Source organism: Thunnus thynnus, chromosome 7 (assembly GCF_963924715.1).
Source record: "Thunnus thynnus chromosome 7, fThuThy2.1, whole genome shotgun sequence".
NCBI lineage: Eukaryota > Metazoa > Chordata > Actinopteri > Scombriformes > Scombridae > Thunnus > Thunnus thynnus.
Genome location: NC_089523.1, coordinates 17,486,389 through 17,511,423, shown reverse-complemented (window position 1 = coordinate 17,511,423; position 25,035 = coordinate 17,486,389). Strand labels below are relative to the sequence as shown.

The 25,035-nt window shown below is 39.6% G+C and overlaps 1 protein-coding gene across 1 annotated transcript in view; it reads right to left on the bottom strand.

Annotated features, from left to right (window-relative positions):
• Window positions 1-7: 7 nt before the first annotated feature.
• The window catches only part of tlcd2 (TLC domain containing 2), a 29,809-nt gene continuing 4,781 nt past the window's right edge, over window positions 8-25,035 (bottom strand). The window contains exon 4 of the mRNA XM_067594647.1: window positions 8-3,819. Within this exon, the coding sequence (XP_067450748.1) occupies window positions 3,439-3,819 (381 nt within the window). The 3' untranslated portion in view covers window positions 8-3,438. The remainder of the gene's footprint in view (window positions 3,820-25,035) is intronic.

Here is a 25,035-nt window from a genome sequence, read left to right as displayed (position 1 = left end):
AACAAGATTTAGTTCAGTGATCTTTATTTTCACGTTAAACCAATAATGTTATTTTATAAACATATAAATTGGAATTTTAATTACAAAACAATCTCTGACAAAACATGAAAAAATAAAGTTTATTTACACGCAAGAGAAACGTCTGTGAAACGTGACAGTTTGAGGCTCAGAGAAAGCAGATGATTTTACTCTCAGACCCTCAGTTGGTCTCATTTGCTTCAGTAAACCAGGTTTCTGTCCTCTTAATGAAGTCCTGGACAAGCTGCACAGTGTCAAAAGTCTTCTCTGTTGTGATCAATTTCATTTTTCAAATTGTTAACAATGGACAATATTACACCAATCACCAGACTGAATATTAAGTCTATAAATGAACAAACACAGGAAAAGGTCTTAACTGTATGTTGTTTATCTCCAAAAATGGTCTTTTCTATTCTCTAATAAAGACTCTTAAAAAATATGAGGACCAAATCACAGTTGACCATCGTATTTATTGTGTAGGGTGAAGAATATGAGGCAGTGTAGCAACATAAGTCCGTAGCCGCTGTGACTGTTTCTGCAATTACATCCTGAAATCATTTTTTCTTGTGTGCAATGCACACAAATATAAAACCATGTCATCATCCTGTGGCCTTGGGACAGTCATGGTTTTAAATCCAAGCCATGTAGGCGGAAAATAAATGCACATAATAGAAAAAAAACAAAGAGAGCAGGAACTGGAGTGCAGAGAGCAGTGCTCCGGCTTGTTTTTGGCCATAAGTCCTTCTGTGTGGTTACGACATTGATATGAAGAGGCATTTCCACTTGGCTGCCGAGCTTCATCACAATTCCAACAAGCACACAGTGACATAATAACAAATCTGGTATCACACAAGTATAATTTCAATGACATTACAGCCTTATACACCACATTCACAAATATAAGCTTGCTTGCTAGAAATAACTTCAATTGTCACCAGTTGTCTTCACTACAACAACAAAGTTTAAGCTGCTCTAAACATTTGCAGAAAGAATTGGGGAAAAAAATGTATGCAAATCTATATTCACAATACAAAAAATTTCAAAAAGGGAGTTTCTCTTAATCTCAAAAAGGCAACTGAGAATCAGCCGTGATGACAATAAACAAGCACCACTGTCTTCCTCCTGAATAGCGTTGTGTCTTTAGTACAGTGGTGTCTCAATTTTAATGTCGACAAGGAGTTAAAATTTGTGGAGTGTTCGTGCAACTTCGTCAGCTGCACTGAAGTGCTTAAAGCAGATTAGTGAGTTCAGTATGTGGGTCTGATGTTTCCTTTGAACTGCAATCTCAAGTATGTTGGTGTCTATTTACATACTTAACATGCTGCTGTGTTTGTGATATAGTTGAGATGACTATGAGTGTGTCTTAAGAGACATTGGGTACTGAAAATATTCGCTGGGGAAACAAAGAAAAAAAAAAAAAGACCCAAAGTGGCACAATGCCCCACAACAACATGACTTACACAATCATATCAGTTTCACTGTAATCAACTGTTTTTCACAATTGCATTTTAATCCACAACATATTAGTACAAATAAATTACAAATATACACAATTGAAACCCCCCCAAAAAACAATGAATATACACAAAAAGTCAACACAAACCATAAATGGCATCCACGCCATATAAGGACTCTGATGTCAGTTGGTAGAGCGGGCCGCCTCGTAGCCGCCATGTGTATAAAAGTTTGCTGTATTCACAGATCTCAGACGTGTTTATTCCGACACCAACCTCAGAAATGCTCTGCATCTATCCATACCGCTTGGCGACTTAAAATTGAAGGCAGGATGGCAAAGACCTACAAAGACGTTACAAAATAAAGACATCTCTGGTGTTCTTGGCGGTGTTGAGGTCATTGAGATGATGTGAAGGAGTGTGCTGTCCTCCAAAGGCCAAATGAAGAATAACAACTCCCGCCTGTCTGAAAGCTCCTACTGCAAATTGTATCACATCATGGTTTACTAAAAGGAACACAAACCATGAAATGTAGCTTGTTCTGTTTTCCTGTCATTTCACAGGTTTCAAGTGTGTTGCGAGCTGTCAGACGACCTTTGTCACTGACTGCTGTTGGACACTGTGGTCATTGGCTGCTGGGAGGTCGGGCGGGACCCTTTCTCCCTTTTGCCGTTGTAATTGATCAACGAGCCGATCGAGCCAGAATCTACTCAATTTGGTTTTGTTCCTCCGAGATCTACTGATGCAATGGTTTGGTTGACAGTACCGTTTGCCAGTAAGATCTGAGGTGCACAAGTTATTTTAAGGATCATGGTTATACTGTGTCGTTACGGTGAATGTAAGGCCTGCTGATTTTTTTTCATGCTTTATCACATCAAATCACTTGATGAGCGCCCTAATACAACTTGGTGAAGAATTCTTTTTGCATTATATTGGCCACACACTCAAAAGTAAAATGTAATCTGATTTTATTCAAATGCCACTTCAAAGAATTTATCCTTATGAAATTAATTTTAGTCATTTATCACCCCATTAACATATTTTCTCATTAAGCGAAGATTGCTATTAATTAATTATAGTACAGTTTTGTTTTGCTCGATTGCTTTTTTCTTATATTTTTCTTCTACAATAAAGAAGAACCTGCCAAACACTGACAGCAAAGCTCGTGCTTGAAAGAGGCAAAGAAGCTTTCTGAGGTAGCAGGTGGTTTCTAGTTGAGGAGATTTGGTGGGAAAAAATAAAGACATCTTCACCTCTGCAGTGCTAGTTTTAAACTAGAGGGTTTAGATTTCACTGATCCTTTATTCAGTGGTAATGGATAGATGCTGATAATATTGTTATTACATAATAGATTTTAAATAACCCACAACTGTGTAGAATATATATGAATAAAATATATTTTTTATGATATAACTGTATACTTTTGTATTTGTTGCTGTTTCCTATGGCAATATATATATTATATATATATATATGGTGTTTTATGAACAGTCTTCAGTTACCATAAGCTACATTTTAAACAGGTTTATCTGACACACCCTGTGGGACTATGAGGCGTTTGGTGTTATTTACAAGGTCTTGCACTGTTCATATAAATAATCCTCCTCATAGCATTAATGAGCCACTAATGACACTCAAGGATAACTGGACCACACATGCACAGAAGCTAAAAGTTAAAACTACAACTGATGGGGACCATGTAGTTTTCAGCGTAACGGCTTTGTGATTCTGTGCTCTGAGCGAGTCCAACTGATTACACCTTGTGTGTGTCAGTGTGTGTGCGTCTATACAGTATGAGAAAAACAGAGCGATCCCTGCATCTCTCAGCTGTGAGTATATTACACACAAAGAAACAAAAAACAAAAACAAATCCAGGCCACAGGGTGTTAACATACAGTAACGAGTGTGTTGATGAATCTAATCCTTCGTGTGTCTCCTCCTCTTCCTCCTCCTCCTCCTCTCCTCCCTACATCTCTTTCTCTTTCTTGGCCTCCCGGGTGCTGCTCTTCAGAAAGTCGCTCCTGAGCAGCCGATAGAACAGGACAATATTCATGGCCGTCATGATGGCCATACCCACGCTGCCCAGCGTGTAGGCCAGGAGGGGCACCTTGTCTCTGTTTAGCACCAGCCAGCGGGTCATCCAGGCCAGCGTGTTGATGCGGAACACCACGTACGTGCCCAGGTTGATCATGCTGTTGACCCGGTACAGAGTGCCTGTGGCGAGGCTGGCCATGCGCAGCATCTGCCTGAGGTGGAGGAACACTGAGTTAATTTCCACCAACAGAGCCACCACAGCAAAGCCCACGTAGCGGCACGACAGCACGGAGAGGCCGAAACAGGTGATCACCTGCAGGGGAAGACGGCAGGAAATAAACGTTACAATGGATGTGCCAGTACATAATAAATTATTGATAATGAAGTATCAATGGCTACAATATTTGATCTTTGTTAGTTTTAATTTAGTCTCCTCTTCAGTAATAAATACAGAGATGTGCTTTTGTTAACAGCTGAAATGCAAAAGAGTTTTTCAGATGTGCCAATCTTTAAGTAGTTTAATGCACTTGCTGATTTGACACCTGGATTATGTGACACATACCTAGAAAAAAAAGATAATAAAAATGCAGAATCCACAAATGGACAAATACTGGATGAAAACTTATATTACCAACATATCTATTTGCTATTAAAGCTGATATTAGCTGACACAATCGTTTACGAATGCATCAATTTCATTTCTTTAAATTGAGGAGACTCCAGTGGCCAAAGAAACTCTTGAGAGTTAATAACATATATGTACATTTTAGTTTTCCCACCATGTTCCCTTTCAGTGTTTATGTTTTGAACGCCTTCTTTCATTTATGAAAGTATTTCAGTGAAGGACCATGTGGTAGGTCACCGCTCACATGGCTCATTTCTGCTGAGCAGTACTTATGAAAGTCTGTTAGATAACATAACAGAAATACTCCACAAGGTGGCAGCAACAACATTCGAAACCCGTCTGTAAATGGCGAACTCAGGCCACTCAATAAATCTGCCTCCTGACGCTACACTGAAGAGACAGACGAATGAAAGGATTACATACAATATCTGACAAAAGTGAAAGCTGTTGTCTAACACACACACACAGCTGCTGTGTTACAGGTGTAAAAATCTGGATGACAGATGTGTTTCACACCAAAACAGGCTGTTCAGCCAACTCTCCATGGGAGACACATTCACCAGCCTCATTCACACTCAGCTCACACTCACAGTGAAGCTGGACAACAAACTGTGTTCAGATACATTGTACTTTAGTTTTGAACTGCTGTAAACTGAGTGCAGATGGGTGCAGTGTAGGACAGAAAGTGAAAGAAGTGCACTACAAGTAGAAAACAGTCAAAAGTCTGACTCTGAGTGTGAAGTTTTTACATGTCATGGGACATGCTGTGGTGTAAATGAACCTTTACCATCAGACCTTTTACCATCAGTCATGGCTCAGTTGGAGAAGGATCTTGTGTTTGTGGATGTGTGTTTTTGTGTAAGGTCACAGGATGTCTTCTCTCAAACAGTCATGCGACACGCTGTAGTAGGTTAGGCAACATGGCATGTGAGGAAAGTCAGCAACACACCATCCCAAACTGTTTGTGTCGCTGGCTGAAAAGTCTCCAGACTAAATTTAATGGTAACATGGCCAGTAGTTACTGGAATATTTTGCTTTGGATTAAAGTGTTGGACAGACATCTTTATGGCCTTGTAGGTATCAGGGTGGAAACGATATTCCTCTAAAATCTGTAGCTGAGCAATAAAAGCAGTGATTGTAGGATTATCTGTGACTCAAATACACACCCTGAGTAATCACAGTAAAAATCAACCCTTCACCTGTAGTCAGGTCATTATGACAGTGATGGCCAACAATGATGGTGAGTAATTTCACTGATGACAGTCAATGCACTGTATTTAGCAACGCAAACAGCCTGCTTCATCAAAGTCAGCACGACGGGAGGGAAAACAGTTATGTCAACAGGACGCGAGGCTTTTCAGTACAAAACAAAGCCACACACACACACACACACACACACACACACACACACACACAGATTTGTGAGATCACACTGTGGTGTAGGTCGGTCACTCTGCTGTGACATTCCTCCCTGGCTGGGCAGGTGACTGTATGGGAGGTGCTACACATGCTGAGTGTCAAAACGGCTGGATAAGCAAAGTGATCACTGACACCCTGTTATGACCGAGGACACTGAAGCAGGCAACAAACAAACAAATAAATCAGTTGGTAACCAGAGCTGAATTATGCTTTAATAATGCAATAATCATCTCTGTTTGTTCTGTCCCTCAATGGCCTTTTATGGAGTTTTTCATTATCCACTTAACAAACAAAAGATAGAAAAGGATAACAACAATTTAAAATTTAAAATGTAACACTGTACAGCTCAGCACTGACAAAAGAGAGAAAGATAGAAAGAAAAAAAGAAAACAAAAAGGCACATCTGTCAAACATTGCTCATCATTTTGAGTCAGCTATCACAATTTCACAACAACAACCATCATAGTTGGACCTCAGCATCTCATATGTTTCGTATAAAAGCTCTAGACACATTTACATATTCAAGAAAAAAAAAGTTTCCACATTTTGGTGAAGTTAGCTGTCTTGGAGTGTATTAGACAAGTCAGGAGGTCCAGTGGAATATGCTGAAGTAATATGTTTTTCCTTTCATGAACAGTTTTCTATGATGTTCATTAGTAATGTGCATACGAGGAAGACCAAGGAGAAGCTCAGTTCCTAACATGTTGTACGTTTCATACAGGACAGTTTCCCAGTATTTTTGTAATTTGGGGCAGGACCAAAGACAATGTGTAAGGCTGCCAATATTAGTTCTGCATTTGAGGCGCAACAGTGAGGCGGTGGGCTTAAATTTGGAGAGGCGATCAGGTGATAAATGCAATCTGTGTAATATTTTGAGTTCTAATGCACTGGTTTGGTTACAGATTGTTATTTTTTTTTTATTGCGGCAGAGTACTTCCTCTGAATGTTATATGAGACACTGATTGATGTATCTCATGCAGTACAAAACATCTGTTTTTCAATATCAGAGACATTAAAATCAGTTAATGAAGTTTTTTTTCTTAATATAATCTCTTATCTGAAAGAAACGAAAGAGGTCATTTCTGGGTACATCATATTTGATATCTGATTAAAGGACTCCATCCTCAAAGAGATTTCAGATTTCTTAGAGTAAATTTGGGAGAGGACATTTAGACAACGCAACGTAAAAGTATTATTATAAACCCAGTCTGTCGGTTGTTGTAAGAGGGCGTTTATTGATATTTTTTGAGGTCTGGAAGATCCAGACTACTATCCTCACTTGGGAACTGTAAGCAGGACATCTTTAGTTATGCCAAATGAAAGAGCTAAACCATCCATTTATCTTATGAATTATTTTATGTGTAAATAAAATGGGAATCATTCTCATTGGATGAAGCAAACGAGGGAGAACAATCATTTTTAGAAGTTAAACTCTGTCCATCCAGGATATGAGGAGGCAGATTCATTCACTCCAGGTCCTGCTGATGTTCTGATGTCATTACCAGAATTACAGCCTTTACTAAAGCCTGTTTGATCTTCTTTAATTATGCGAGACAGAAGGCTTTCCAGACCAGTTGCCAGGACTTTGGATATGACTTTGAGGTTTGAGGAGGCGCAATTTTCTGGACACTTCCCTTTTTTGAGAATTAAAGAAATGTTGGTCTCTCTTAGTGATGCGGGTAGGAGGCCAGTATTGAATGAATGGTTTAGCATGTCTAAAAAGGGATGTTAACAAGTCTCTGAATTCCTTGTAAAAATCAGTAGTGAGCCCATCAGGGACTGGCGCTTTTCCACTCTGAAGTAACCTGACGGCTTCTTGTACCTCATGTTTAGAAATTGGAGCATTAAGGCGGGACTTCTCATCAGTGGCTGAATCAGGAAGATTGAGCCTGGAAAACATTTTTTCCATTATTGTTTGCGCATCTTTGCTTTGCTCAGAGTGGTATAGTGAATTTAATGTGCAGTTAATGGCTGTGATTTCCTTCAGTCTGGACCCTGTGGGTTTCCTAATATATTCCTTCTCTGCTATAGTAAGTCTTGCTTCTAACACCTTTTGTTGCTCTGCAGATTTACATCTCTTGCTGGCTATGTAAGAAATTATTAACCCCCTCACATAGGCCTTAGAGGTTTCCCAGAGCAAGGACGGGCTACCGGCTGAAGGAGAGTTGAGAGAAAGAAAGGCTTTGAATCAGATGTAAAATAATATACACATTTGTGATCTTTTAAAATGAAAAGGTTCAACCTCCAGTGCCAAGACTGTCCTCCAGCATTTTCAGGTTCAATATCTAAGTATGCATGGTCAGATATGACAATATCTCCAATTTTCAGCATGGTTTCGGGGTGAAAAAGTAGCCGATTCTCAAATAGCGCCTATGTGGGTTAGAGAAAAAAGTGTATTCTTTATCTGCAGGGTGAGGTGTTCTCCACACATCCGTATAACCCAGTTCTTCGCAAAGACCAGCAATATGTTTTGTCTGTGGAGAGGCAGACAAGGGATCACTGGGAAATCTATCAATCAATGGCTTCATAAGGCAATTAAAAATCGCCTCCCATAATAATATTCTCTGTCGGCAAATCAGCCAACTTGGACAAGTGAAGGAGGTGACTTGGAGGGAGATATACATTTAGGATACCAAATTCCTCTCCATGAATGACAGCTTTAATAAGCGGAAGTCGCCCATAATTGTCCTTAATACAATCTATCAGTTTAAAAGATAGGGTCTTCCTGACTAATATACGTTCAAAACCATACTTGTTGAAATTTTAGGCGTAAAAGTGCTATATCAACATTTTCCTTTTTCAAGACTGACAGAACCTTTTTCCTCTTGATTGGTGAGTGATTTCACTTAATATTCCATGTACACAGTCTCAGTATGTTACCAACCATAGTCTCTTACTATAGTCACGAAATCTCCCAAAAGATGCAGCCTTGTTGTTGATAGTGAGCCTGAAGATATTGTAACTGAGCGACAGAACAAATGAACTAACACAAATAACAAGAGCAACAACAGCGCTTCTCAAAGGGGCTTCCCCATTTACCAACCAGGGGACTGGCGGTGTCTCTAAATACTCTGTCCGTTGCCTCTCCGTTACTTTAACAATTTAAAAAACAGATAAAATTAAAGGGAGAGGCACTTCTACTGTTTCAACATAGAAAAGTTCTTGTGTTTCTTTCTTCGTATAAGTTGAAGCTGCAGAAAACTGAGATTTATTTATACAGCAACCTTGAATACCACCTTAATTTACCTCTACAAACAAAGAAATGAATCAATACGTATCTGTGTTTTTGAGTAAGGCTGAAAGGTGGTGAGATTCAGAAGACCCAGGTTGGGACAAAAACAAAACACTGTCACGCTGAAGGACAATTTGTTCTGTTGTGAGTTTTCAAATCCTCCACTTCATGACAGATGTGATATCAAGACAGCCAAATCATAACAGAAGACCGAGGATGAGGGATACAGATTTCCTGTAATTTAGTCACACCGGATACATCATACATCATGTTTAATTTACCAACTCACCAGTAAAACTAAGTAACCATGAATGTGAAATACACTATATAGACTAGAGATATGTACACACACAGACACACTAAAAACAGACACACTAAAAACAGACACACACAATCTCATTATTTTAGATACTGAATATGGATCTAACATTCCCCCGTCTCCTGCATTTGCTGTTTTTTCACTTTACAGTGGCAAAACCTGCAGTAAACAACATTTGAAGAGGTGGTATATGTGGTAAAAACACCTGCCCATGTTGGTACTAACCCAAAGCAAAAGGAAAGACACCAACAACTCTCATCCTGTGCAGCCGAAAACAAAGCCATCGACTTGTACCCACACACACAAATAGACACACAAACACACCCTCAGCGTCAACCTAGTGGTCTTTAGCCATCTGAAGTCTAATCTGATCTGGGAAGATAAGACATGACAGAGCAGGGGGCTGAGATGGTCAAAACAATCCCCTGTACGACCACAAGATAAGACAGCTCTGATTAAAGTTACATAGTGCAGGTTATGAATGGGAATAATATGTTGAAGTGGAACTGGATCAAAACACTGTTGCATCTGGACTATAAAGTGATGCTTCCTGAGCTTTTGTTGCACGTTTCTTTATGAAAAACATGATATTGTTTTGTTCCTCTTGCACACATATATATATTTAAACATAGTTTTATGGTGGTGATCTCTTCTTTATGGTGTTTGTACATGTTTGCAACAGCCAATCACAGCTTTTCTTCACCAATCTGAAAACAAACACTGATAGCGGAGCAGCTGTCAGGGCCACAAAACACAATAAACTTTGAGCCGTTATGTTACAAACACCTAAAACCTCAGTAATATTTTACCTTTTCAAGGCTGCCAACAGTAAATTTACAAGTGGTCAACCATAAAAAGAAGAGTCACTATGTCCTCATTCTCCCAGAGGTGACTGTGACCACCAGTTCAGGTCAAATCAGGTCATCATGAGCCAATCAGATAACAGCGGCTGCCCAAAGTCATCCTGGTGGCTTTCTCTGTGAGCCTGGATGAAGCCTCTGATACTCATCCATAAAGGAAAGGGACCAAATCCCACACCCTGTACTGCTGTCAGCACCCCTAGCTGAGGGGGCATCACAGTAATCCCCCCACCAGCCCCTGGATCTGTCGGACAATTAGAATGATTCAGCATTAGCTGGATTTGCCCCGCTAAGCTCTGCTGAGGCTTGGCTTTCACATACAGCAGCCCGGCCACTACTGCCAAACTAGAAACTCTAGAGGACACATGTATGACAGCTGTCACATCGCACATAGGTGCCAGCTGGATTTTGACCACAATGACAGGTTATAAATACAGCAGTGGTGATGTTATTTTAAATATATTTATTCTGATACCCAATTAATTAAAAATACAGAATTACAATATTATGATTATTTATTTGTTTACCACTGAAGTGGGAAAATGAATGAAAGAGTGAATTTTGTGGTGTGGGAGTAGTTTTGAAGTCTGGAAATGTGATGTACAGCTCTTAAATTATATTTGGAAATATGTATCAACAACTTACATTATTACACACAGTAAACATTTCTGGTACGGGGACTGAGGCAGATAGAAATTTAAATGAGACCTATTTATTTATTTATTTTGTTTTTCCAAGTCACACAAAGGTTATCTAACCTTTGGACTGCACTCATATACATTAACCTACTGTTAGAGCCCGCCGGTATAAAATCCAGGATAAGGGTTGAAAAACAAGACTGTGTGGGTGTTTGTTACCTGCATTTTCTCCCTGTGGGCTCAATTAGACGTTCTCTACACCTCTTCCTACTTTAAAGGGTGGGGGGGGGGGGCTGGATGCAAAGATGGTAGATTTGTATAGAAAATGGTGGTATGAACATGGTAAAATAAGATTCTTTTGAAATGACTTTACTGCTTAGATTTATCACAAAGTTTGTGTGAAGGTTTGTGCTTTTAAACTGAGTCACTAACTGCCACAGTGGCTCAGCTTCAGTATTCAGAAGGAAAGCCGTCAGGTAAACAAGGGCTGGACACAGCTGATAAAAAAGATAAGTTTAGCCTCAAATATGATTTCAAAGACAGATAGCTAGCTAACAGTCAAAGGTAAACAACTGCATCTTTTTCTGCTTTCAAATGTTCATACAAGCTTGCTTCTTTGGGGCTTTGTATTGTGTTTGCTGTTATTTGCTTGTTTAAGTATTTTATAAACATTTTAGGAAAGTTTCCATCGGCACATATAAATAAAAAACTTGTATAACATGAGGGAAGTCGGTCAGAGTCATATGGTGATTGGTCATGAGATTCTGAGATCTAATCAGTAAACAGTGCAACCTAAGAGAGCGTGGCTCTTTGGTAAAGCTATGCAGTCTGCTGCACATTTCTCTCTTCAGTTGACCTCTTAGTAACGTGTAGGTTGACATGCTGCACCCACAAACCACAATATGTGATCGAGTACTGGCCACGGCTTGTTCATATTCTGTAATAATACAGGGGTGGAGTGAGTATGCTGCCTTCATCACCCTCACACAAATCCATATATGTCTTAAACTACTGACGCATCTCACCTTCAAATTTCATACTCGTTCTTTTACAAATGGGCTCATTTGTTTAAGATAAAACTTGGCTCACTTGTCACTCACTGAGCTGGTTTGTGACAATAATCAGAAAGGATGCAAAGGCTATAAAACATTTCCATGTCAAACTAGTTTCCCTGCCCTCATCCGATAACTAGCTCGCTGGCTCTGAGGAGAATTCAAAGTTCAGAACCAGCGCAGCCCGTTAGTTACAAACGACAGATTAAGTGTTGAACTATGAGACCATTTGAAAGAAAGACAAAAGGGTGGTGCAAGAAGACGAGGGAGGTCATTAACCATGGAGGAGTTTGACACTGAGTCTATACCGCTGTGTGTGCATGTGTGTTGATGAAATGTTCACAGAGTACACACACACACACACACACACACAAAAGCAACCTCCGCTCTAAAAGACACGCTGCCTCTCTAGAACAAGGCTGTATCACTTCACGTACAGCAACGAGCACCTAGCTGAGAACAGGTTCAGCTACAATAAAACTTGCTGAGGTTTAAAACTACGTACGTTGCTAAACCGGATTCGTGATGACCCTGTTAAGGTATGCCCCACATAGCTGAACACTGCATACTTGCGATGTACATTCAGTCAGAAAATGTTTTTATTGTTTCTACTCTGCTTGCACTTTATCGCAAAAATAAATTCTTATCAGTATAATATGAATATAAATCATACAACATTTTGTCTCTACAACACACTATGTCTCCTTACAATCTACTGCAGTATCAGCGATCTGTAAAATACATCATTTATGTACGTACATAACTGCAGTTATGTGACTTATAGTGTCAAGTGACTGAACAGTTCATCTATCTCACTGGTCTACGTTACTGACAAATTTAGCACATGTTCTCCTTGCAGGTACATGCATTGATGCATTTGATGATATTGATCTTATCAGTTTGTCAGATAATCAGTAATCCAAAGCAAAAAATGAACTGAGGCAGATGTGACATCTTTTCAGTGTAACTACACCATTCATATCAACCATGGTGAAAGATTTTAGCTATTAAAAATTAATAAAATTGTTAGAGCTGTAGAAATCTGCCCATAGACTGACCTCTATGACCTTAAACTTGAGCTCTACCATGCAGCAGGTTTAAGTTAAAACTCACATACAGTGACCCCCATGGAGACCATGTGATTTTGTTTCCAGACAACACAGATTCAAACCCTTTTTACATATTAAAATGCAGCTACGCTGGGCTCGTAGCAGCAAAGGTGAAAGGTCATAAGTGATGGGTTTGCATCGGGTATTGCCACTGATTTCCCGAATTGATTTTATTCTGATTCACAAGTTTCAAATTCGACCCAATTTCCGATCCAATATTGTTTCAGTTAGGGATATTTAAGTAACAATACCAATTTTGCTTGGATATGAAAGAGATTCTTAGAGAACCAAGGAACCTTTTAACATGGTGCATTATTAAAAACATTACATTTACATTAAGAATTGACCCCAAAGTTACATTAATTTTTTTCTTCTCTTTTTATTTAACATGACCAACACGCTACTGCAGTCAACACAATATAGTGCGACTCTATAGTCAATAAGTATTGAGTGACCAGATAAAAATAGTACGAGAGAGAGAGAGAGAGAGAGAGAGAGAGAGAGAGAGAGAGAGAGAGAGAGAGAGAGAGAGAGAGAGAGAGAGAGAGAGAGAGAGAGAGAGAGAGAGAGAGAGAGAGAGAGAGAGAGAGAGAGAGAGAGAGAGAGAGAGAGAGAGAGAGAGAGAGAGAGAGAGAGAGAACAAAGAACCAAAGGCTGGCCATGCGAGACCACGCAAACAGGGTTGAAGCTTCTCATGGGAAAAGGCATATATAAAAAGATCAATCTCAGGATTTTATGAATCAGTACCATTCAAATTAAGATCAATTTGAATCGGAAAACTGATTCTTTTAAACCCAGCCGTAGTGGTGGGTGATGGCAGAGGAACTCTAAGCAGGTGAGTTGTGTTCAGTATCAACAGGTGTGGTGGCTACACCCGTCACTCCATAAACAGGAGGATGTCGACAGATGCCACCTCCCTCCTCACCATGTGCATGTGTGCGCTTTTCAAAATAAATTTTAGTATCAAATAAAAGGCAGACCACAGGCACTCAAAATATGTCACAATCAGCACTTTGACACATGGAAAGGAGAGTCTGTCATCACATTCCAGTAAAGTTAGTATGGATTTAACCAGTGCTTGAACTGGAATAAAAAAGGGGTGAGTACGGCAAACTTGCAGCCTGCTGCTTTATGGGGAAAGTGTTTTGTCTGGTTCGATTAGATAAATGATGTCCAGTCACTCGTAATCTCACAGAAACAAAACTTCAGTAAAAAGAAAAAAAGCATATATTTAATTGAAAGTTACACTCATCACTATTAATTAATCGCTGTGGTGATTTTTTTCTGTGAGAACTGTTCTAAGTAATAAAAAGGGCTGATAGAGTTTTTTGGATTTTTTTTCCTTGAAGTTTTGTTAAAATACAATTATTTAAACAAAGAGGACAGGCACACTACAAAAGTGAGCTGTATTGAACGTTATTTGTGTTTTGTGTTTTGTCCAATATTTCAAAATTTAAATTCAATAATGTATCCATACATACAGAGGCGGACAATGGCTGTGCTTGCAATTATTTTTTTTAATGCCGTTATCTCAACAACACAAGCTTTGTTATCTCCAGATAACAAGATAATCAACCCGTTATCATGAGACAACAAAAGGTTGTTTCCTCTTATTACTCAGGAGTGTCATATCAGCATGAATATGAGGCGTCTTGACAACTGCAGCAACTGAGCTGCACTAAGCTGAAAATGTCAGATCAAGGAGTGCACATTATTATTAATAATGTGTTACAGCCAAATGGCAGGTTGATAAACTCCTAGTTATAATTTGATGGGACGTTTCATTAAAGGAGACGTAACAAACAATACCTTTCAAGCATTTTCATTTTATTAGACTTAATGAGAGAAAGGAAAGTGAGGTGGAGAGGTGGAGGAATAAGAGCCAACATATGACAGATTTGAACCCATGTCCTTACGTAAGAGCCACCTGAAGGCTTCTTGTGCTTGATCTAAATAGTTGAACTATCCACGCGAGGGAGACATGGAGAGACAGGAGAAGACAGGAATGAACAAATGAGAATGAGCTCCACCCGTGGTAAATCTTGTGATAAATTATCTCGTTATCTCCAGAAATCGGCCTTTTGTTTCCTCGAGATAATGAGATAAATTAACTCGTGATCTCAAGATAACAACATTAAAAAAATAATTGCAAGCACGGCCATTCTTCCGTACATACAGGCTATTTTAACACCTACTCTAATGCCTGTGGGAGGTTTGATGAGGGTTGTTACTTCTTCAGAGCCTTTTCCATCACACCAGAAATATAGTTCTGTTGGAGAAAAACTCCCCTGTCCTAAAGTATGCCCTTCGACAAACAATGAATTGATGTCACAAAGATTTATAGGATCAGTTCAAAAGATACGTAAACTGAGTTCACCTTTTAATCCATCAATGAATGGGGTAATCCGGGCAGAGGGGACCCACATCCCCTCTGCCCAGACATGTCAGCACATCAGGACCGTAGTGAGACGACATATTATTTACCAACAGAAGAAACTGGAGGTGAAACCAAAACTCTGAAGCTTTATCTGGTTTAAATCACTCACATGCTCACAAGGGCTTGTTTGGGCAGGAAAAGAGGCAATCTAGTCTAATAACCAACTACAGCGAACCTTAAGTATAGGTTTATTCATAAGAGGAGTGGCAGTACACACTCAAAATATTTAATGGTGCACAGGTGGACAATATCAAGTGCTTGTACTTGTTATCTGTGAGTACTGGTGAACCCACTTAATGCATTGGCTTCAACAAAGGAAGCTATTTCCTAGAGTACTTAGAGTTATGTTGAGTGTTTTGATGCTCTCTTGCACTCAACAAGTGACTGAAAAATACACACAAATCCCAACAAATCGGTGAAACTAAAACGGTGACGCACCCGTGACTCAGATAAACACTCAGTGGCTGAATCTTAATGTTTCGGTTTACGTACAATGATCATAGTTGTATGTGAGATTATTTATGGTTTTGAATGTCCACACTGATAAACACATCCCAACACTGCTACGTTTCATAAAAATAAATGATCAGACAGTCAGTGTTTCCTTAACACAAGTCATAAAGGAATAGGAAATGACCTTGTGAAGCTGACGGAGAGGAAACTAATAGGAAGCTCCACAGAGAGATGTTAGCCATCTGGTCATAGGCAGACCAGCGGTGGTGTGATGCACAGGTGGGAGGGCCTTGCACCGTCTGAGAGGAAATGGAGGGATGGTATTGGAGCTTGGAAACATGAGACAGTAATGATTAGACACACACACATAAGCAAGCATAGAGTTCAAAGTTTAAAAAGACATACACATTTATCTGGAGGACTGGGGGATGGTGGTCATGACTATGATCATGCGACCTGAGTTAACTAACTCCCTTCAGCTGACAGCAGCACAGCAGGTCACTTCAGCTCCTCGCTGTCACAGACATGTGGTCAGAAATTCACCGGATGTGTCCTAACAGGATTATTTAGGGAAAATACGATCAATTAGCATTGCGTGTGTATTCATTTGTAAGTCTTCTTTGTGTGGTATTTAAAGTTGCAGACTGAGAGAATGAGTCTTCACATGAAACATCAGGGTGAGGCTCAACTACTGTTAATAGGTGTGCTATGATGAATCGTGGTCGCTGGAGGTATTCAGGTGCTGGGTGCGAGAGGAGGAGCAGCATTGACTTGAGTGTGTGTATCTGCCATTACTTCACTTCTCAGAGTGGACTAGGAAAGATAAAAGCCAATGATGGCTTTCCAAATGCATCTTGATGCTCATTAAGACCAAGAAGCATCAAAAGGCTCTTGGGATCTGATGATATTCCCCGTTGCTCATGAGCTGCAACACTTCCAGCGTAATGACCTGATCCTGCAAAGACCACTTTCCCCAAAGAATAGATGTACACAACTTATCAACTAATCATTTCACCTTTCACCTTCAAAATGGACTGTTAAATGTGTATTCTTAAAGTAATAGTTTGACATTTTGGGAAATCAATCATTTCATCTCACTCAAGAAAATCAAGAAAATCTATTTCCCAAAAACTATTCTTTAAAGCAATTATAGCGTACTGTATACACAATATATGGCTTTGTTAGCTTGTTTTTAATGTCATAGCACCATAACAACCAGCAAATTCTGGTGAGAAAAAAAAACAACAATGAAGAAACCTCCCACAACTACTGGAGATATCTCAGATTTGCTTTGAAACATAAATCACAACAAAAAAAGACACTGAAATGGTTAACTCCATTTACTACACATGTTCAGTGTGGAGCTGTTCCTACGCTGTACTCACTTGCTCACCCACCCACACTGCTTTTGGAATCATACGCACGTACTCTGGTATTTCCACAGGAGCTGGATCCGAGCCAAGAGTATTCCCTATTTACTTTTCATGCTTTGGTTTAAGGCCCCACCTTGCTCGTCAGTGTTGAGAAGTAGCTTCAAGAAGATTTCTAAACCTGCTGATGTATAGATGCCTCCTCTACAAACAGCATTGTTATGCCAACTGCGAATAAATGCAACCTCTTTTTTTTTTTTTTCTTTAAGGCACTCTTTTCATGCCTCCAGCCTGTTTGGGAGGCATGGCACGAGTGTGTATGAATGTGTTGCACAACTGCTCTTTGCTTCTGTCTACCTGTAGGCTGAAGACAGTATATATTATAAAAGGCTTTTATACGCTTGCCTGCTCTGGATGGATTAGATCTGCATCTGTACGGCTTATTTCTTACTTCACACTGATAACTTGAATTTCACATTCCTTAACCCAGATAAGCAATGTGTTGGGATTAACTGCAAATTTACTGTAAGACTGTTTTTCTACACATACTCAACTCATGCTCTCAACTTTTTTTTGAATGTTTTATTACCCCCCAAAAATCAGTATGTTTTGTTAAATTATCCACTATTCACATGATAGACCTCCAATTCCTTAATTTCAAATTCCCAACCAATGCCAACAGTTTTTTTTTTTTTTTTTTTTTTAAACGGTCACAACAGGCGTTCATTATTCTACAAGATATTTCTCAATAGCGTTCAGTTTGAGTTGGCATGCTTTAAAGCACGCTTGCACTCACTCAATTCAGATGATAATGGACAATGCAGACTTGTTCCACAAGTGCAGCGACTCTTGATGACAATTTATCCTTTCTGCATTGCTGCTGTGAAACCACATTATGTGATGCAACAAACATTTTACCTCAAATATAAACACAGATCACACACATCCTCACAGCATTTTTTAACCATCTACTATCCTAGGTGCCTCAAAGCAGCATTTATGTGTTTGATAAACAAAATAGAAGACAAGAAGCTGCATCCATCAGCGTGTGGATTTTGTTGTTTGCATTTGATGAACACAATGGGCGAAGAAATTCCTCAATGACAGTGAGACCATGAGGGGGAAAAAAATCCATGAAAACAAGATACATTACTACTAGAGCACAGAGGCTCTCATTGGTTTGTAGCCATGTGAGGGGGCGGCCCAAGCTGCGGAGAGTGGGTGGACGAGGGGGGATGGGGAAGATGTTTGGAGGCGATACAAGGATATGGGGGCGGAGAACAAGGCCGCGTGTGTGATATATGGAACAGGACTGCAGCACAGAAATGTTTTGAGGGGGTGCACACATTTGCAGAACCCCTCTCAGGAAGCTGGAGGTTTGGTGTGTGTGTGTGTGTGTGTGTGTGTCTCCCTTTGGAGCCTGAGGTTCATGTGGAGACCAGATGTCTGTCCTCCTGTCTGGATATACACACAGAATGGGGGGACCCATGGGGTTCCTCGCCAAATAGATGAGACTGCTGAGACACACACACACACACAGACATGCATCACAATCTTTACTTGCCAAAAGAAACTTATGTGCACATTCCCTTTCGCCCCTGCTCCCTTTTCCCTCTCCTCTATTTTGCAGTATGTTTCTCCTGCCATATTTTGCATCATTTTTCTTAGTATGTGGACCGATGCGGTTGTCGTAGCATTCGCTCAGCAAACTGTATGTCCTTCTCAAGTTTTAATTTAAAAAAAAAAAAGGGGGGGGGCTTAGAAAAGCAGCTCACAGTTTGCAAACATGATGTTGACACTAGAGATTTTAAAAAGTAAGCCTGGTTCTGTGTGGTTTGTCACACCTAAGTGTGGGTCAAAAAGGAGGAGTGGTGGTCCACAGCTCGTGGATGGCTGGAAATACATCTGTGGGCTGGTTAGCAAAAACAAAAACATACCTTACATACTAAATTAGCTGCTGCTATAAGATATCAAGAGGCCTGAGCTGTTTTTAAGCATGAATAAGACAACACAAGGAAAATTACATACTATGATTTACACCTCTATTTGCTGTTGAAACTCTCAAAAAGATGCTTGTTAATGTTCAATGCAGGATTGAACACTGGGGGAAGTACATCCATCAGGAAATAGACCAGCTGAGCTTCGCATATGGTTGTATAAACAGAACCGCCTCAGCAATGATAGAGACTTCAAACTAAATGAGAATTTAAAGATGACATATCAGGCTACTTTTTATGTTTGCCTGTACTGGCGTCATATTGGTCTTCTGGTCATTGGTTCCTAAGACAACAAGCAGCTAGTGGGGAAGTGATACTGTAGGGAGAAAGACAAATATGGGTGTACTGGATAATCAGGTTTTACAATGTTGAAGATGTAGAGATCCATGGTAGACATGGCATTCCAGCAGCATGCGGTGTCACAACATAGTCAACAACCAAACACTTTATTTTCCTCATTTCAATTGCTGAAAATACCTCGTCAACATGCTTCCAAAACAAACATTCCCTGTTGGCTCTGTGACACGGCTACAGTCTCTTTTTACAAACACCTATTTTCATGCCTGGTAAACTGAGACAAGTTCCATTCATATCTGAGGTTGCTAAAGATGAACTTTACAGAGGAAATATGTCAGAGGTTAAATTTGGACACACGGGAAAGATGAGTTTGAGCCTTATATACGCTGCTCGAGAATATACAGTATCCCATCCACCAGCGGAGAGAGATGAGTGAAGATGAAACCCCCTACTCAACAATCATTCAAAGTCCTTTGTTTAATAGTAACCAGGCACCCTTCATCGCTCATTTAACATAATCTCCATTGTGGCAGCTCCGTGATGTGGCTCAGCTTTTAAGCGGCTGGAACAAAGAAACTTGTACAGAGAGAAAGAGAAATTACATCAATCACATACGGAGATATCCTTGCTGAGAACCTGTTAAAGTGCTAAAAAACTTGACACATTGACATTAATCATACAGCTAAACGGCTTAAGAGAAAAAATATGAAAGCTCTTGGAGATGTCCAACCAAACCTGGACTGGAATATGACTGAAAATCTGTTAAATGACCGGAAAATGTTCATAGAAGCACCTCAAATATTTTAAGGATGATTAAAGAGAAAATTCCCAAATGCAAAATCCAGACACCTAAAGCTGTTACAGACTAATCACAACTATTCTTTCAAGTTTCTATTTGATAAACTTCAATAAGTTTTAATGCTTAAAAACTTGAGGTGCTCTGTGACCTTATGTAAGCTACCGTTTTAGGGCCATCTGAGTCTACTACTAGTTGATTTCAGTAGGAATTCATTAAAATATGAATATTTATTTAATTCTTTTTTCAAGTTATTCAAAATAATTGAAAACCCAATCTAATGTACATGATTAGTCCTTGACAAATTAATGCAGCAAAAGCTGTGAAATATGTAACAACTTTACATGTCATTCAGACATGAAGAAATGTGACTGATGATTCTCTATTTTACTGTATTTGTGACACACCACTTGGGATGATTACTACAATTTGGAAATAGCAGAAAGTGGTTGAGAAATTAATTACTTCCCCAGGGTGCTGTAAAACCCTATGATTGGTAAATAAGGGAAACTTGTGCATAATAAGTAGCCTGTTGCAGAGAATATTTAAGATCCTATTGTATGTTGCTTTTGCATTTGCAGAGGATAAGCCGGATAGCACAGAGCAGATGTGATTGGAAACAGCACGGATACTCAAATAGCCAATAAACCTGTGACGCCCTGATCTGCTTTAGAGGAGGTTCAGCTTTGGTCCCTCTCTATGAAAAAAAAATCTGCCTAATAAGAGAGGGATGGCAGACATTTATGGAAGGAAACAGCAAATATGCTGCAATACTTCAAACCCACGTGAGTGCAAAGAGAGAGAGCAGAGGAGCAGAACTGACTCACTTGTTGTTGTTTCCACCGTGTTTTATCAGTTAACATATCAATACAGAACATTGGACATACTAATATTCACATGCTTTCAGTCTCCATGGAAAAAAAATAATCTACAATTCTGCCTCTGCTTGGCATCTACCTCTTCTGGCTCCTATTTGTAATTGCAAGCTCACTATTTCCAAGAGTCACGAGTAACTGACGTAGATTCAACATGGGAACTTGGGCTTTTTATGAGGACGGGCAAAGGCAAACAAATCCTTGGTTTTACATTTACCATACCTACTGCAGTTAGTCCAGCTCAGACAATTGTAAAAATGACAAATTTCACTTCACTCTACTCTCCCTTACAGACTAAGAGCTTAACAAGCTACAGATTCATGGCTACTTTATTAAAAATCCTGCGTGTTATGTTTCTAAGATATATAGTAGGTGCCTACATCTCCACAGAAGAAGACACGCTATTTCTGGCAGAATTACCAGGACTTCCTGTTTTCCAAAGGAAGCACAAGGTTGTGGCTGACAGGATCTCATCAGGTGTGAGTGACTACGGCAGGGCCCCACATACTTCTCAGACAGAAATAAGAAGCTGTAATCTCCACTTCAGTCAATAAGGAGGAAAAAAAACTTTCCATGGAATGTTTGACTTATTATTTCTCCTGGCCTGCGACAACGGGGACCAACAAAACTCGTGCTACACCACATGGCGTCTTGCTATATGCTTGTATAACAGTAGGAACCCTCTACACTAGATCACGGAAATGAAGACAGTATTAAAAAAAACACATCATATGTGCATTAGACAACATTAAAGGAGGGAGGGTCAAAACAGAAAATAAAGGCAGGAGAAGGCAGATGTGAGACACAAAGTCCAAACATATCACTTAACAGGGTTAACAAGTTTCATTAAAACCCAACTTGAATCCTCTCTTAGAAACCGATCCTGTTGAAGTAGTTTTGTACGGTCACACTGACTACATTTACATGCACAAAATATTCCAGTTTTTGTCCTTATTCCAAAAAAACCCCCCAATATTCCTACTAAGCTGTTTACATGGCTAATGAAAATGAATATTCCAGTAATATTCCTGTTTACATGCAGAAGGTTTTCAGGGTTTCCCTCTGCTCCAGTGGGACTCACAAGATCTCCGCCAGCAGTGAAGTAAACCAGTGAGGAGGAAAACATTAGTGAGCTGCTGCCTGATATTTACAAGTGATATTGATATAACTGATATCATAAATTTATAGTTACAGGCACATCAAGTACCGAGGTTGTCCCATGATGTTTACAACACTGCTGCATCACACTGAGTCGTGACCATCAGTTCATGGCTGCATGTCAGGATAATAACCAATCCCCTCTGTCCCCATCGTGGAGAGAGCGCGCTCTGTTTTTCCAGCCCGCCCTGAACAGCTCTCCACTCTCCTCTCATTCCTCTCCTCTGTCTGCCTTCTTGCTGCAGCATATGTCATTTTGCCTGAGCAGGGGTCAACAGGCAAGTGGGTCGTGTGTCTCAAACTGCGGTAAAAACCCCAGTTGAGATGCATATTCCAAATGTGCTGTATACATGTTCAAGAATGCTCCTAAAATCTGAATAATATCCGTATCAAATTTGGAAAATTTACGAGGTGAGTTTGCCCACAACTGTGACATTCAAAATGTATTTTTGCATGTTTTTAGAGACAAACCAACTTCCACCCTCACAATGACAACAGCACCAGATCAAATGGTCCACAAAGTCATGATTTGCCTTTTTTATGGCTCACATCTGTCAGCATACATGAGTCAACATAAAATAATGAATCACATCAATTGTTGACACAGCACCTGTAATTTTCCTGTCAAGACAAACCCCCTTTCATTTTTATTCTAACCACATTTTGATATTTGCTGGGTTAGTGCATATTAGCATATAGATGAACTGTACTTAGATAAACTGCTACTAAATTAACTAATTTTGTGTTGGTGTTCCATCTGCCTTGAAATTAGTTTGTTCCTTCAACCTCATTGCCCTTTATGTACAGTTTTTGGTATACATTTGTACATTATTACTGTAAGAAAATGGGATGATGGGCAGAGGAGAAAGATGAATCAGTGGGCTGCCAATGAGGAGAAGATTAACCTCCTGGTCTTGACTGAATGGCCAGCTGGTCCTGCCTGGTTCAATGCTAGCCCACTGAGACATCTCCTTGGACCAGTCTGCTCATGTTTGTAGTCAAACGTCGACTTGGTGCTCTTGTTTTACAACCATCTATGAACATCTAACACAATTACCTGCTTTATAATAATTACGTGAGCCCTGCAGGTGACAAGGAAAAAAAGCCAACAAAATATAAAAAGGCAAAAGCCAGATGAGAACAAAATGGCGAAAAAGTTTAAGGAAGACCCTTCAGAGAGGCACATTGAATACAAGGAGTGAATGTCATAGAAAAGAATGAATGAAAGTCTTGATGATGGGACAATAGGGAAATGAAGGCAGTAATGAGAAAGAGAGTTAGCTAGCTGAGAAGCACAGAGAGCCATGTGAATGAGAGAGAAGTCTTCATCCGTCCCACACTCCAGTGACAATCTGCAGCCAGCTGGCCCGGCAAAAGCACCCATTCACTGGACTTCCAGGAAGTGAAAGGAGAAAAAAAAACAAGACTTTCAGAAAAAAGGGGCTAGGCTTTTGCCACCAAAACGGGGTGGTGCTGAAACTGGTTCCCACAACAAGTTTGAGTCTGAGTGACTGAGTGTTTCCACCACTAAAGAACTGGTTTTTACCTGGGAAAAAATATCAACTAAAAGGTGTGCCCTTAGCTGTATTGGTTTAGGAACAATGACTTCATGATGTCACAGGCAGGTGCTGTCATCAACACACAACCCTAGCAACCAGACTCATCATCATCATCTCACTCAGTGAAATGCCAACGTTTGCTTTAGCAAAACTGACCAAAATTTATAGCAATGCCATAATTTGGCAATCCGACAAGCAGACTATTGTTTTATTGTCAATAAGGTTCTAAAAGTTAATGAATGATGAACTGGAAAGTCTGGAAAGAGGGACTGACGACGTACCCAACAATGAAAAAAGATGGACGAAACCAGGTTTTCTGGGAAAATGGAGGAGAGTACTTGTTGAAAAACTATCATAACAAACTTAAAGACTACAAAAAGGCACTCTAAAAAGTTGATCAGTAGAAATAGGCTAAAAGATGTACTAAATTTCTACTTGGTGCATTCAATGAAAGGAAACCAAAAGGAAAATCTGCTGCCAGCACGACTGTGCTTGATGGAAATGTTGAGTCCTCAGTGATCACCAAAGGAACAATGCCAATGTTGACAATACTCTTTGAATGGTTTGCTTAAAAGCAAACATTGTATGTGATTCCCCATGGTTGTATGCGTTTGTTGCAAGAGAATTCCCCTCTCTTATCACACAACCATTGAAATACCAAAACCAGTAGAAATGTGGGCAGGTTGATAAAAACTTTTGCCAGTTTCCTGGCACAGTGTCAGCCTTTGCGTTGGTGTAAAAGTGAAATGTGTTTGTGTGTGACAGAGATACTGAAAATGACTTCCAATCAACATTTAAGAGTAGGTTTGTATGCAACTGAATGAAAAAAATCAGAGCGCCCACTTGAAAAACTACAACATAAAAAACTCTTAAAGTGATATTTATCAGGAGAATGTAAACCAGGATCTGAGTCCATGTGATTGTATGTTCATATTTATATACTGTATGTGCTAGTTTATGCAAAGCATGTTCATATGTACGTATGTTGATTTCAAGCATGATTTTCTTTTTTAAATCTGTAACTGGAACACCAGCATGAAATATGCTTTATTCTTTATGTAGCAGGAGCCATGTCCTCCGTGATTGGATTTCACAAACCATATTTCTGCACACTTTTTCACCAAATGTGCTTAAATTAACAACCCAACACACATAAATCATGGCTGCTGTTTAATATAAATCCACTACAAAACTGTCAGAGTCAATTCCAATTAAATTTTAGAAACAAACAGTGAGTAATAAACTACAATAAGATGAGAACCTGGCAACAGAAAGGAATACACAACATCAGCATGGTTGTGGATCTTGGTCAGGCAGCCTTATGTGGAGAGAG